Source organism: Gymnodraco acuticeps, unplaced genomic scaffold (genome assembly GCF_902827175.1).
Source record: "Gymnodraco acuticeps unplaced genomic scaffold, fGymAcu1.1, whole genome shotgun sequence".
Taxonomy (NCBI): Eukaryota; Metazoa; Chordata; class Actinopteri; order Perciformes; family Bathydraconidae; genus Gymnodraco; species Gymnodraco acuticeps.
The window spans coordinates 633,679-650,000 of NW_022990459.1; the positions used below are offsets into that span (position 1 = coordinate 633,679).

Consider the following 16,322-nt stretch of genomic DNA (forward strand, 5'->3'; position numbering starts at 1 on the left):
TACATTTAATGACGTGATGATGGGTTCCAAACTTTTTTTCACTTTTAACCTTTGAGCTAAACATTATATTTTATTGATTTTTCTCAAAGTAAGTGTTATTTTCTGGATAAGTGCGATCTGATTTAGTCTTCCTTTTGTTTGGAAGAGGTCTACTGAATTAAGTAAAACGGCATCAGAATCACTTGAACATGAGACTAAAGTTATGTCCAAAGACTTCTTTTTTTCGCCTGCGTGGTCAGCCTTCACTCTTGACTTATTCTTCATTTAATCAAAGTCTGACCACATTGTATCGCCTTCCCTTTCTAGCTGCTATTTTAAGCCGATCCATTGTAATACTGCATTGTTTTGTAAAGAATTTGAGACCAGGAATCTGACTTCATTCAAGCTCCGCATACAGTCTTTCCTGTACCAGCCAAAACATGAGATAAAGTACATTAAGGTATACATCTGAAAAAGTGAGACAAAATGTGTGTCAAATAATACAACAACAAAAGTTGAATGAAGTCAGTGAGAGATTACTGGGTGTCTGAATTTTCTTTTGGTTTCTTTTTCTATCAAGAACAAGCATCCAAACTGTTATTATCAGACTTGTAAAAAGGAAATATATCAGAAAAATAAACATAATAAGTTACCAACCCGTTCCATTGACATCCTTAACAAGAGTGATTCAAAATAACCGGTGTCTTTATAGAAAAAACATCACAAGTCCAGTTTGTCTTGAGGTCAGATGTAAGTACGTTCTCCCCCAAAGAGAAGCTCTCCTGCTGGGCATGACTCCCTGTCCCTCACCCCTCTCCTGGATCTGGAGTGTGACCGCTGAAACACCGACAGCCTCCTCTGCACTTTGTGCTCCTCTGACAGAGAAAAGGTCTGTCTCTCAGGCAAATGCTGAGCGCCACTGTGTGTGTGTGTGTGTGTGTGTGTGTGTGTGTGTGTGTGTGTGTGTGTGTGTGTGTGTGTGTGTGTGTGTGTGTGTGTGTGTGTGTGTGTGTGTGTGTGTCTGTTTGTCTGTGTGTGTGTGTGTGTGCGCGGCCACCGATTCTGAATCAGCCGTCGTTAGTGCTACAGCAGGAGGGAGAGAGATAGAGGGAGAGAAAAAGGGAGGGAGGTGCGCTCAAAGTGAGATACGGGGAACAACCACAGTGCTCCTAATATTATTCTCTGATTATTAAATTGTATTATTTAAAATAGTATGGAAGAAACACAGTCAACTTTTTGATGGGCAGCCGTCACAAATCCCCCCGCCAATAAATGCTAACACACCACTGTGTTTATTTTTTAAAATAAATGATATTTATTGTGGTATGTGCAGATCTTTATCTTAACTTCTGAGGTTTTATTTTCTTTTATAATTTATTGGAAATGTTTCTTTGACTTCTTATGTTTATTAAAAAAAAAATTACTTTATAGTTTATGATAATAATAATTTAATTTGTTTTAATGTATCTTTTATTTTTAGTTCATTCTAAAATGGATTAAGTGTAAAAAGTAAATCCCCCCCCAGATAAATAAAGTATTGTCAGTTGGGGTTTGTAAACACATTATTAAAGCTAGCCCCTCCTCCCGGGCTCAACAAGGGGTCGGATGATGGCGAGGGGATGAAAGCCAACCCCTTTGTCAGCTTTGCGCTTCACCTCGCTGTACCTGCATTTGCGTGTCCTCCATTTTAGTTGCCTCTTCTTGGATGTGTGCTTCTGATCAGACACCTGGTTGCTATGTTTTTGCTTTATGGAAAATCCTACTCCTCTGGCTTTTAATATTTATCTTCATGTTACATAAGAACAGAAGACTAAAGTGAGGTTGTTAGGACAGCATAACTGAGCCACAGTGACACACACACACACACACACACACACACACACACACACACACACACACACACACACACACACACACACTTAAAGCCAGGCGCCTGCACTAAATCCTCCCCTCTCTTTGAACTCACCAATCTGTTCCTCTCATTCCTGTCTGCCTTATGTGTGAGATAGTGGAGAAAGGCTTCCAGCTTAAATCAAAGCTCTACAACCCCGGCTCTTCAGCAAGGTTTGGGATAAAGCATCTTACAGAGACTCAGGGGGGGAAGGATGAAAAGAGAACAAATGTGAAACAGAAGATGGGCGATGTCAGGTTATGGGGGGGATGAAAGGAAACTAATTCAGACAGAGCAACAACATTCCAAGTGACCGGGCAGGTGACAAACAGAAGGTTTCCGAACCAACAACTTCAATCGCTAAATTGCACACCACTGCGGTGATAACAAACTCCTGCCAACAGCAGGCACCCCTGGGTGACACCGCAGTGGCAGAGCACAGGGTCATCTCAGGACTCAGATTTGACCGGCTCCATGCTAAATCATGGCAGGTTAGCTTTCAAAACCACCATCCATGTGTGAGTTAGAGCCGAGAGCTTAATCAGGCTAAAAGTGCTGCTTTATAGCTGTAAACAACACAAGATGCTGATGGAAAATAGTTTATTTTGCTGTTATATAAATGTAATTGACGGTACTGTTAGTTTGCTGCTAAACTGCCCTGTAAATACAGAGTGTGCTTCCCTTTGTGTATGGTAAGCAGGAGGGCAAACAGCTTTTCAACCGCAGTGAAAGTTGTGTTTTTGAATGTCTTACCACCACGAATAGGGATTGAAGCACAACATTTTTGTAGATGAAAAGATTGTATGAATTTCAAAATGTTATCTAACTTTTTTTCAAAGTAAATGTTGACCTTTGAATCCTCGTAACCAGTCCTAGGTCACTGGAAACTGTGAAGGAATACAGATTTTCAACAGAATATTTACACATGCAAAAATATAAACAGCTTTGGGTTAGGTTTAGGTTAGGTTTAGGTTAGGTTAGGGTTAACCCTGAGTCAAGTTTGTTCCTACCTGTTTTTCCAGCTTCTGTTGCATTAGACTGGCACTGTCGTCTTCAATGCCACTACAGAGACACAGAAACGCATTTTCTCGTTCAATATTTCGCACACATTCATCTATAAAAGCATCTTCACTGAAAACAGTTTTCCTCATAAGCACAGTAGAGGTCATCACTGCTGTCGCACAAACACAAGGCAATCAAAATGTGTTAAGGCCTTCTGTGAAATAAGAGTTAAGTGACAGCGGTGGCAGTTTTATAAGCAAGAACAACAACTCTCCTTCTTAGCTTTTTGGTGAAACATAGCATGACTGATTCTCTGAGAAAATGACAGAAAGAATATAAGAAAGCAGTTTTTGATGGAGAGAAGAAAAGAGTTAAAGCTCCAGCTGGGAGCCTTGAAGTGTATGTCCTCTGAGACTTCACCCAAGACACCTGTCTGAAGGGACCGAGACTTTACTATTGAAGTCTTAGTCAGAGAGTCCTGTCTCTCTGTCAGACACTTGCTGATGCAACGTGTAGGTCGCCAACTCATGGATGTATAAAGAGAATGAGGTCAGATCAAAGTACGGATAAAACATTGGAGGTGGGGCCCGTTCATTCCTATGAAAGTTGCTCAGAGGAGCATGAAGCTAAAATGGCCCGACTCTCAGGAATAGAAAATAGACAGAGCTTCTGGCAATCTTTCACATCCATTGGGACCATAGAGCATGCACATTTGAGTTTTCCTTAGGCCCCGCCTCCAGTCTATAGTGCCAAGACCGGTCTCCATCAGTCAAATGAAAGGAAAAATAACTCACATTTTAAACCATTTTATAACTTTAAAGTCCTAATGATTTAAAAAAGGCCTATTTTAGTGTTTGTACTTTGTATTTAATTTACCTATGTAAGTCAATGGGAGAAAGTATTTTTTGGCCCAATGATTCAAGTGATTGACATGGAAGTTGTAGTACTACCGTTTGGCCAGGGCCGTTTCTTCCTATAGGCGGACTATGCAGATGCATAGGGCCCCCGCGGCCACTAGGGGGCCCCCAAGCTGAAAGTTCAGGTTCAGCCTCAATATATTTGGGGAGAATTAAAGTTAGACGTATTTAATGTAGACCGCCAAGCCCCCTCCTGTGTTTGGTGAAGCATTATATTTAAAAATCAAATGTAGGATATAAACACAACTCAACTGCAATGATAGCAAAGCTGTGACTTGTGTTTTTGGGGTAATAAAGTCCAAATCATCGTTGGGCTGTCAGCCAATGAGTGAGGAAGATGAAAAATGTAAATTATATATTGTTGAGAAAATGCTGCATCTCTTGCATTTATTGACGTAGAGGAGCCTTATTGTTTACCTTTTTAATATCATTTTTTGTAAGTTTCAATTGCTTGGTTTTCGTGAAATTAGCCTGTTTTCCTCTTAAAGTGTAACAGATTGATGCGTCTCCACAGATCATTTTAAAGACCTAGGAATCCCCCCATTGTAGTTAAAAAACTAGGGACCCCAAACAGCATCTTGCATAGGGCTCCCAAAAAGCTAGAAACAGCCCTGCGTTTGGCCAATAGGAAATGGGCTTCAATGGCTGGCTCACTTCCTAGGGGCTTGCACTAACTATTTTTCTTTTCTATTTTACTGTCGGGTACATTTATAAATAGCTCATGCTCATATCTCGGCTGGACTTGAATTAGTTTCTTTTTTTATAAAAGGATTAAGAGTATAATGAGAAGTTTTTTAAATCACATATCTCTCCATCGGCTAAGCTCATCTGATACTGCTCACCCCTCAATGTCTATTTCCCTCAATCACATATTTTCCTAAGCTCTTGTGTGTAGGTGATGACACACACTGCATAACAACCTGAGTCCCAACAGCTCATCTTCAAAGGACAGTCACAGAATCTCATAAGGTGACGAACACCGGAAACCCATTTATGTGAAGATGTCAAGGTCTTTAATTCCCCTTCTTTTAAGCCAGCATGGGCTTGAGTCATGATCTGTCAACTCTACGTCAAAATGAGTCACCTCGCACCAACATGTCATGTCAGCTCTCCAAGTTGACTTTGGCTACAGATAGGTTCCCTGGGAGGCCATTATGGAACCAGAGGACATGTTCTTGCAACAGGGAGAAGAGTAAGAAAACAGAGGATGATAGTAGTTTTTAATTACACTTACGGGACTGTCAGAGAGATGGTGAGAAAAGAGACCTGAGGGAAGTCACTACAGCTTTTTGTATGTGTTGCAGAGACCTGGGGATTGGGAAACTTACATCACAGTTTTCCAACACTCAAACAGAGTTTGTGGTACCATCGAAGCGATTTTTGTCGGAAAGGTGTGATTAAACATTTGTGTGGTAGTTTTGACATAGAAATGTATGTTTCCTTGATGTGCCACACGGTAGCGACCAATGACGCCAATTTAGTTTAGGCAAGAACAAAAGCATGTTACCATCTTTGACATGCCGTAAAGCAGTTGGCCATGTGTCAAACAAGTTGTGAGGAGTCAGACAAATAATGAAGATGAATACAATATATTGCAACATCAACAAAGACAACATGTAACAGAAGAAACAAGGATACAAACATTGACCAAAGAGTTACAATCAAAGAAGACAGAATAACATTAAAGACCCTTGAATTGACATTTGGTTGGATTGGATTCAGCTCCATATTTCATTTGAGGATTGCCGGGTGCACAAAAGAGTGCTTTCAGTATTGGAGCCCTGCATCTCCAACTCTTTATGTTCATGATTCAGGACACAGCTGGGGCCAGAGTTAATGTTCCTGGCCAGACTAAATATGTCGGCATTGAAATACTGTAGAAGCCATTCAAGGAAAACTACATTATAATTTGTCTGCTGCTTCAAAAAGACCTAAGGTAAGGCAGAAAATAAGTAATTTCATTTGCCCTTTTGCAAACTGAATAGAGTGTTTACACAGTCTAAAATTAGCCTTTAAAAAACCTCTGTTAACCCTGTGATGGAAGTCATAATTGGGAGAAGAAAGTGTGTGTGTGTGTGTGTGTGTGTGTGTGTGTGTGTGTGTGTGTGTGTGTGTGTGTGTGTGTGTGTGTGTGTGTGTGTGTGTGTCTCTACCTTGCTGTTGAGTTAGAGGAGAAGCTGGCAGAGCTCGAGGGTCTTCGGGGAAAATGGCAATTTGGCACCAAGGCAGCAAATAGCACAGCACATGTGGAAAATAAGAGGGTGAAACAAGATCAGCAGCAAGATAGAAAAATAACAAATATCTATGAACATAAGCAGCATCCGATATTCCTATAAGGTTTTACGAATTCATTTGTAGCGTGAATGAAACAGGAAAGCAGCAGCAGTCTAGTAACAAAGTAGCTATCTATGCTGAAAAACTGAAACGTTGACTTTAATTACATGTATTATGTCAAGAGATGTCACATAACTGTATTACGTTGGTTCAGAGGTCTGCAACCTGCGGCTACGGCTCTTTAAGCCCTCTGCTCTAGACAAAAATAAGAAGGAAATTAAATGAAAGTATTTGTAGGACTATTTATATTTTGTTGCATGGTTGAAAATGTTTCGTATCTTGTATTTTGAGGTGATACTGTGACACATAAATAAAAACAAAACGGTTTTAATTAAACTAAACTAAAATATGCGTCACATCCTGCTACGGTCCCGCGCTAGCGCCTTTTCTTGCAGGCGAATAACCTGACCCCCGGCTCGATGAGCGAACTATGGATAAATCCAGTGCTGGAATTGGGCCGGTACTCACCGGTACGCAGTACCGGCACTTCTGGTTCTGACCCATGGAGTACCGGCACTTCTTGCTCAGTACCGGCATGCTGGCGGTACTCCGGTACTCATGCACCGTGCCAGTACTCAACACTCTCCCGCCGTTCTTATTATACATCCATATATATATATACAGCCGCCCGGTACTCAGTAGATGCGTCATGAGGTGCCGAACGGACATTCTCATCGCTCTAACCGCTGGAGTTTCACAGCGGCTGTCAGCTGTTTACTCCTGTCATTCAAACAGAACGTGCTGGAGAGGGGGCGGGGCTTATCTTCTCCATGTAAATACTGTGGTGGAAACGACTATGTCAAAATTAACCTATTTGACCGTGATTTAATAGTAATACACGTTTCAAAATAATAATAATAATAATGCCGAAGTAACAACATACTGAAAACTGTTAGTAAAACCATGTTTTAATGCTTTACAATTTACACACCTAGATGCACGTGTGTTGTGTTTATGCAGTGCAACTCCCACCCAGTGGGTGGCTATGTAGAGTGATAGAACAGAGCAGGCACGCCCCCGAGAGAAGGAAAGCAAGTCACTTCACAAATTAGCATTTCTAAAATGTTAGCGTGGATTAATAAAAGTGCAAAAAGACAGCGGTTGTCGCCGGAAGAAACTTCAAATACAGAGAATGCTGTGCCTGTGTTGGAAATTGTGTCTGATGGGGAGCTTTCTTTGGTTGATCCTCCTGCTCCAAGTTCTAGTGCATTAGCATTAGCACTAGCTCCGCCGCCTCCTCCAGAGCCTCTAACGTTAGCTGCTGCTGGCTCAACTGCCACCACCAACACCGGGAAAAGCGATGCACCTGACTGCTGGACAACGGACCAGGTGCAATATTTTTGCAAGACCAATGCATGGCTCCTTCTTAAAGATAAGAAGCTAGGATGTCGGATATGCAGAGATGTCAAATCTTTGGGAATACACACTGGACAAGGACTGAAACTGTCAACTGAATGGGGTGAGTGTGCAGTGTCTCATTTCGGTGTTGACAAGGGCAAACAACAAGCTAGCCTGAAAAAAAATCAAAGAACATAAAGAATCACAAGCCCATGTAAAAGCTGCTGACATCCTTACATCTGCTTCACGTGAAACTATTCAACATCAAGTGCAGTCTATGCATAAATCTGAATTAGACACCACTATCAGAGTTTTTCGAACGGCATATAAAATTGGCAAACATAGCCGGCCATTCACAGACATGCCAATTGATTTGAATGTACAGAAACTGAATGGGCTGAACGTGGGCAGGGTTTTGCACTCCAATAAAACCTGTGGCGAAATCATCGACCACATAGCTCATGAGCTGAAGAAAAAAATGGCAAAAGACATTACAGAAAACCAAAGAAAACTCTGTGTTTTGGTCGATGAATCTACCACTATTAGTGGTAAAACGGTGCTTGTTGTGTGTCTACGCTCAGCATTAGCTGATGCTGAGCCCGAAACGTTTTTTTGGGAGCTGATCGAGTTGGATGGAACAACGGCTGATGACATCACAAAGGCGTTAATGGAGTGTCTTGGAAGAGATTTTAACGAGGACTTTTTAGGTCAGTGTTTCGTTTCTTTTGCATGTGATGGGGCTTCAGTCATGCTAGGGAAGAGAACAGGCGTTGCTACCCAGTTGTGTAGTAAATTCCCAAGCCTGTTTGTGTGGCACTGCTCCAATCATCGTCTAGAGCTGGCAGTTGGGGATGTGGTCAAGGAGGTCTCAGGGCTCAATCATTTCCAGATCTTTTTTGACAAACTCTATTCCTTGTTCCATGCCTCCCCCAAAAATCAGAGGCAGTTAGCGCAGTGTGCGCAAGCAGTCGGACAGCGTCTCCTGGTGATAGGGCGTGTTTTGTCTATCCGCTGGGTGGCTTCAAGTGAAAGGAGCGTCAGAGCAGTCTGGGAAAACTACCGAGTGCTTCATGATCACTTCACAAATGCTGCAAACGACACGAGCAGGGATTCCAGAGACAGAGCAAAGTACAAGGGCCTGGATGATGTGCTCACATCTGCAACGTTTGTCAGCAATCTGGGACTGATGTACGATGCGCTCACAGAGCTCAGCGACCTCTCTCGGCAACTCCAAAAAAGAGAGATGACACTGCCTACAGCAGATAGGCTCTTAACTCGAGAAATACGAGTTTTTGAATCCATGGTCACCATGCCTGGCCCACACATGACTACAGTTCATACAGCTCTAGCTGAGAAGTCCTTCAAGGGTGTTGCCCTGCGTGAGAATGGCAGGCTTGTACAGATTCATGCAGGTCAGTTTTTCCGCAGTATGGTAGAGAATCTGAGACACAGAATGACTTCCACAACCTCCTCTCATGTCAGCACAAGAGAAATCCCATTACATGGCCGGGAGGCCCGGGACAATCAGCTAATCCAGGACATGAAAGTTATCCATCCTGGAAGTTGGCCTGAAGAGGAGTTAGACGTACAGTATGGGGACGTAGAGGTGCTACGTTTGTGCGAAGTGCTGAAAGTGGACAGAAGAGAGACTGTTCAGGGCTTTCGCGAATACAAGGAAACCAGGGCATCCCGTACACCTGCTGCCATGGAGCCTCTACTGAAAGCAGTCCGAACCATCGCTGTCTCCACTAGTGAGTGTGAGCGGGCATTCAGCTGCATGAACGATATCCTTACTGCAAAAAGGAATGCTCTCTCTGTCAGCCGACTGTCCAGCCTGGTTTTCATTAAATGTAATGGACCATCACTAGGACAGTTCAATCCGGAACAGTATGTGAGGTCCTGGCTGGCAAAGGGAAGGAGAAGTGCTGATGAAAGAGCCTGTCCAGCTCCAGCCCCTGATACTGATGTCCCCAAGGCCTTCTGGAGCCTTTTCTAACAATGTGAAGTATATTGCAAAGCAGCTCACCCAGTGAGAAGACTTTTGGCATAATGTGCCGATTTGTACAGATCCTGGAGATAGAAGGACTTCAAACCAACCAGGGAGTTATCTGATCAGCTTGGTGTTCAATGTAACTCTTTACCATGGCTCAGACTTTGTTACTTGCAGTTACAGTTTCTCATTTTAGATTGTGCAAATTTTGCATTTGTTTTTACATGTTCTTTGTTCATGCTCTTTATCATTTTTCTGAGTTGGAAAGTTAGATTGCATCATAGTTTACTTTATACATATTTGTATTCTTCAGTGGTGAAGTATATTGCAAAGCAGCTCAGCCATGTGAGAAGACTTTTGGCACTTTTTCGTTTTTCGTTTTCTGAGTTGGAAAGTTAGATTGCATTCAAAATGTACAGAAATACTTAATTTTGTTAAAGCTTTTTATAAAAAATGCTTCTGACCAGAGCTTTGTTTCCTTGTCATTAATGTTGAACACCACCTGAGGGGCTCTCACCTGAAAGGTCTCTGCTTCATGTGTCTTCAGCAGAAGATCTAGACTTTGATTGCTATATTTTCAGTTAATATTGACCTTACTGAGCTTTAGCCATATCCGCTGCCTATCACAAAAAATGTTAAGTACAGTGAACCTTTCTAAAATATACAGTAGTAAAGAGACAAACCCACCAGCATTATAGTAGCCAAATTCTTGTTTGTGGGCTGTATATATAAAATTGACTTGAAAAAGTTGCTGATTTTAGAGTACTGGCACCTTTTTCATTCCAATTCAAGCACTGGATAAATCAAAGAAAATAAAAGTATCGGAGGAACACAGAGGGTTTAATTCTGCGTGGACAGAGTTATCTGCTTTCACAGCAAACGATGCTGGCTTACCGGTATGTTTGATATGTGGAGAGAAGTTGTCAAAGGTGCTGCAGTCTTTACGTATCGAGGAAAAAAACGGAAAAGGGAGACAGCTGACGATCTTCAGTCATAATTCAATCAGTTAACTCTTTTTAGGGTGCAGCTATATGTTTTATTTATTTCAAAGTGGGCCCATTTTAATGGTATTCATGTTCTTCAAATGTGCAGAGGACTCCCCAAGTGCTGTGTTTAATTTATTTTAAAGTTGTATTTTTTTTTTAATTCTCCTTATAAGAGTTATTTGTTTATTATTAGAGGTAAACAGTTTTCTATAAATAATAAATGCAAAACAAATGTGGTTTTTGTCTATGATATAACATTATATTCAACTTTATAAGCTATCAAGCTATCAAATGTGTTTTGCGGCTCCAGACAAAAACATTATTTCACACACACATACAGGTATTGGGCCGAGGGCGACACCGTACTTCCGGTATCCGCCGTTTTACGCGAGGTGCAAGCAGGCCTAGGGTTTAGCCGTACACCGTCTAGGTGTTGCTAAGCTTCCTGTACTGAATATCATAGTCTATTATTGCCTTAATCAATATCTAGTCAACTCTAAAATACCACATATATGCAATGGCATGATAATATTATTGTGACAAGTGGGGTATTCACCTGGTGTTTCCAGAAATTAGATGTAGATGCAGCCAAAATCGACGCAGTCTGTTAGGGCAATCCGACAACCCACACAGCTCTAGTTTACGCTGGTAACGACCTAGAGCACACCCCTCAAGTCCAGAGATGTAATCCGAAGACATGCAGCGATTTCTTCGGTCGTTAATTCAGAAAAAAAACCTAGTGCGCTCTGCCTTGCTACGTTAGCTAGCTGTTTATATTTGCACTTCCAGGATATTTGCACCTCCATGAAAATGGCGTATTTATATATATATATATGGCGCATGTTGCTCGTGACGTCACTGTGTGTGAAAGAATTGGTGGAAAAGGGGGCAACATGGCTCTTGGTCAAAAAGGTTGCAGACCCCTGGGTTAGTTGAAAGCAAAACATATTAAGTTTAAATGAGGAATATTAGGTTCAACTTAATATTATTGCTTTCAACTAACGTAATACCGTTATGTATAATTTGTTGACATAATACATTTAAAGTCAACGTTCTTGGTTTTTTTGGGCAGCAGTGGTCAGGAACTTAGCTTGGATGGTCGCAGGTTCGAGTCCCAGTACAGCCCATATACACATAGGTCATGTTTGTGTATTTGTCAAATTCTAGTGTATAACCAGAGTGAACTTTCGCCTTGTGGCATAGATAAGGTTTGTCTTCTCCTTTTATGAAAACAAGCTGATGATGACGTCAGCTGAAGAACAGGTGCAACGTAAAATAAAAGGACAACATCCTTCAGAGTATTATCATAAACACTTCAATCTGTTGGGGGTTTAGAGAATGTCCTTTAATGCACACTTCCTGAGAGTCTCATAACAGCTGTGTGTGATCAATGTTTCATTAGTCCGTCAAAGCTTGGGTGACAGGAGAAGGACGAGCCCCTGTTGTCCCTTCCTTGTGTGTCAGGCGAATGTAACCATGGAGATTTGAGCTCCTTCAACAGCGCACCTTCACCAGCATTGATTAAAAAAAAACCTGTGGCCAGTTCTGGGGCTTCACTGTAATTGGAAGTCTTAGCACTGTGCCTTAAAGATTTACAAAGCGGCAGAACGGAGAGGTGTCACTTCTGTTCAGCTGCAGATTAAAATCATCATAGTAAGGACGTTTGTCAGAGGCATTTGAAAGGAACCGGCTTACTTATATTGAGAAATGTTTTCCAATGCTATAAATAATGAAGTGAGGTGATAATTGTGAAACTGCTGTTGATTCCGGGTGCAAAAGAGGACAAGATGTGTTCCCTTTTCAGAAGACAAATGTAAAAGTTATTGAGACATTGCACGGATTCAACCGGAGGGACCATCTTATCGGAACACTTCATTTATTCTGTTGTTCATTTTAATTAAAAGCCTTCCACTTTGCCTCTTCAGAAAAAAATTCGATTAGCATAAGGTAATGTCTGTCACAGGCCATTCAGCTTCCAACTAAGAGAGGATACAGAATAAAAGGAGGTCTGATGAGATTAAATGCGCCATTTTCTGCAGAGTTTACCTACTTTATAATCACAAATCTTAACTGAATGTCCAAAAAAGTCGTCAAAGGAAAATGCTAATTAATGCTTCTTTTCAATTCACTACCATTTGGATGATAGAGACAGGCAGTAGGTATAGCGCCAATTATTCAGTAATAAGAGGTGTCCTACTGGTCCAGTGTAATAAAACAAGGTTGCACTGGTTTGGAGTCATTAGGTCACATGACATAGAAGCCAGGGCTCTCGACTAACTTTTTTCCCCATCCTCCCGGAACCGTCCCGAAATACAATCTAAGCAGTCCCGAAATTAATGTGGACCGTCCCGAATTTAAAATGTTAGTTTTTCTACATTATCATTAGTTAAAATCATTCAAAGTGACCTTTAACATAAATAAAACATCATACAAATCATTAGATGATAATTCATCAACCTTTTTATTTGAGTAAATCATTCAATCACATAAACAAAGGCCAAATATATTTAAACAAACACACAAACGAGAAAATTACTCTAATATTGAATCCAATCAAGTCCCATCAAATTAACAAAAAAATCCAACACTGTGTCCTGAAGACAGAACCCAGAGTAACCGCTAACCAGGATGACAGTCTGTAACACAGTCAGGAGACCTTTACAAACGGCCCCGCCCCCTCGCACACAGACGGGAGAGAGATATCTCGTCTGGATTGGAAAGCTCGAAAATACATCATAGACGCATGTTGTAGTCTTATTGCATATTAGAAACGGAGTTGGTGAAACTAAAACTGCGATATAATGTGTATGTAGCAATAATACATATGACATATATTTTTTAAATGTCTCCAGTACCGATAAAAAGTCCGATAACGTCGGAGCTTAACGTTACCACTGTCTTTAATAATTGCGGCCCGTTTAATACCGGGGCTCGGTACCCATCCCTACGTGGGGAGAGGCGCAGCCTATTGCTAAGGACTAAATACGATGGAGAGTTCTCATCTCAGCCTTATTACCCATAGGGGATGAAGAGGAGTAAGTAAATAAAGAGGCCGGCGCTCCAGGGTCTGGTTCTGCTGTGCGTTTTTGTGATGTAATGGTAAAACATTTCAGAATTCCTCCACGGGATGCCATTGTACATCACTCAACCCGCGAAATACGTCACACTCAGTAGGCTACATAGCTAGACCCGCGAATTTGCGGGCCAGGAATTCGCGGGCACAGCTGTAGCTACATGTGTATGTATTTCGCCAACACATCCTCACTCCCAGGTCGGCCTATGTTGACGTTATGTCAAGTCCCCTGTCGGCTTTTTCCAAGGCAAGGGGGGGGGCCTTAGCGTCCATTTTCAACGCAAGGGGGGGGCCCTTAGCGTCCATTTTCAGCTTTCCGGGATGTCCATATGCTTCTATGGACGCTCATGGAAGCACGGCATTCGTTTGTGTCGGCTGCCCTTAAAGGCAATGTGAGCGTCCATTCTCATTGGATAACAGAGAATTGTACACCCGGAAGTAAGTATTCCCCTTACTGTCGATTGATTTTACAGTGATATCTGCACTACTCATCGACTAAAAAACACCAGATTATCCTTGTTAATTACACAACATTGATTGGTTTAAATTGTGTGCAATGCTTTTGTATTTTTCCCCTTCGATTCGGAGAAACAAATATGTTTTCGGAGTAAAGGATGGCAGAAGACACTACACTACCCAGAATCCCCAGCTATCGTTTGGAGTACACCATGTGCTCTGTTTGACGTCACGTGATCTTCAAATTTCTCCCTGCAGAAAAAAAAAACATGGCCGAACTTCGTTTTATTCTCGATGGAAAATGCCTATTTTAAAGTTAGTTTGGCCATTAAAATGCGTTTTGATGTCATTTGATGCGAGAAATATGAGTTGTTATTTCAGATTATGTGTGCAGTGGATGTACATGATCTTTAGTTTGCTAGTTATTACGAAGATTACTTCAGGAAATTGCGTCCATAACGTTTTCATTGTTACCAAGGTGGTTGCTAGGGACGCTGCTATCGATATTATTTCTGTTATGTTGTGTAACTGTTTAATGGTGTTATCTTTATTGCTACCCCCTTCCCCGTCAATGTATAGTGTTGGTCCACAGCGCAAACATATTAGTTTAACAAAATCCGCATCTAAAGATAGCCTACGTTATTTCCCCCTGTGCAATTCCAGTCTCACATCTCACAGCACATCGTCATTAACAAATAACGGAAACAGACCGAAAACATTTAAAAAAAATACAATAATACTTTATTCCGAGTGTGCTTGCTTTTCTCTTTGGAAGTCATCACATAACGGCATGGTAATACACGGTTCGGCTGCATTAAATATTACATATCTGCCGTAGTTCTGTATGTATATAGCCCTGATGAGAAGACTTCTAGACAAACATGAGGAACTGAAAACGTGACGTGGATCATAAATATATCAGCCATTAAACAACATCTTATATTTCTTTTCACACAATACGTCTCCTTGCAGTATCAACACTAATTCGGCTGACTTTTATATTTGATCCAATTGGTAGATAGGCTGTATTTACACCATAAAGGTGCACAGCTGATATAAAGGGACACCTAGTGGTTAAAGCATGTTATTGAATTTCATTATTTTTATTATTAGATATGAATAGGATCCCTATAAAGTATATGAATTACTCGTTATTCTCTACTAATAGTTAATTAAAGACTGTATATAATGACTATTTTGCACATCCCTTTCAAGATTTCAAGATTTTCTAAGGTGTATTGACATATCATATAGGCCAGTGTTTCTCAAACTTTTTCATACCAAGGACCACTTAACCAATAAAAAAACACTCGCGGACCACCTAACTCCACAAATATCCCAAAACACATCGTTTTTTGCAAATCGCCTTAAAATGGTACAAACAAGTGGCCACATGTGTGATGAAGGTGTTTATCTGGGCTATATCATGCAATTGAAAGTGAAACTTAAGCTCGCTCCATTGCGGAGATATTCCCGCGAGTGCGGAAAACTTGAATTAATTAATTAATTTCAAATGTGAAATGTTACCAATATACTCACGGACCACTAGGGGGCGCTCACGGACCACCAGTGGTCCGCGGACCACACTTTGAGAAGCACTGAATATATAGGCCTACACAACTATGGTGTAGTTATGCATTGAATGAAAAACTTGGGTCGCAGGTTCCTCAATAGTGCATTACAAGACATCTATCAATATTTGTGCGTACCTCCAGCAATGTTAACTATGTTAAAGCACTTATTTTAACTGATATTATACATAATGTATTATACTCTTATAAGATGTATGTAGATATTTCATCTCCGGCCTTGTCAGGTATTGAACAATCAATAAATAAAGAACACAGAATTGTTGAATATAAAACACAGAATTTGTGTGATTATACTAAATGATTTACAAATAAACACCACTGCATATTTAACTGTTACACATGCTGATGTAATGCAAATGTTCCAACTTGAGATCAATAAAGTATATCTTATCTTAAGCTGATCGATGGCTACTGCCATATTTGCAAAATGTGCCTCTGAACCTTGACAAGTGCATGTTTCAGGCTTATCAATTAATGTAATGTAATGTTATCAATTAACAACAGGGGTCACAAACATAAGACCAGCTGTTAAATAAAGCTCTTCTGACCTTAGCTGGCATGTGTGTATATATATATATATATTAATGCTGCCCATTATGGGCACAAGCAATTTTCACCCATTTATTAATTATATGTTTTAAATGTGAGTGTTTCCTATCCCCTAAACCTCCAGGGATGTACACAGTTTAATACTGGCAACTTCTTATTATGGGAAATACGAAAACGTCTTTTAAAACTACAACTCCCAGTAGAGACGTGCCATA

At 40.9% G+C, this 16,322-nt stretch overlaps 1 protein-coding gene across 2 annotated transcripts in view; it reads right to left on the reverse strand.

The window, feature by feature from the left end:
* The window catches only part of zmp:0000000711 (tubby-related protein 3), a 36,285-nt gene that overhangs the window by 12,360 nt on the left and 7,603 nt on the right, over positions 1-16,322 (reverse strand). Inside the window, exons 2-3 of one of the 2 annotated variants that reach the window (XM_034226094.1) lie at positions 5,943-5,984; positions 2,881-2,932 (exon numbers count right to left, since the gene is read on the reverse strand). In XM_034226094.1, the coding sequence (XP_034081985.1) occupies positions 2,881-2,932; positions 5,943-5,984 (94 nt within the window). Of the gene's footprint in view, positions 1-636; positions 1,837-2,880; positions 2,933-5,942; positions 5,985-16,322 lie in introns of those variants that run through there. The other variant, XM_034226095.1, reaches the window with a different exon arrangement.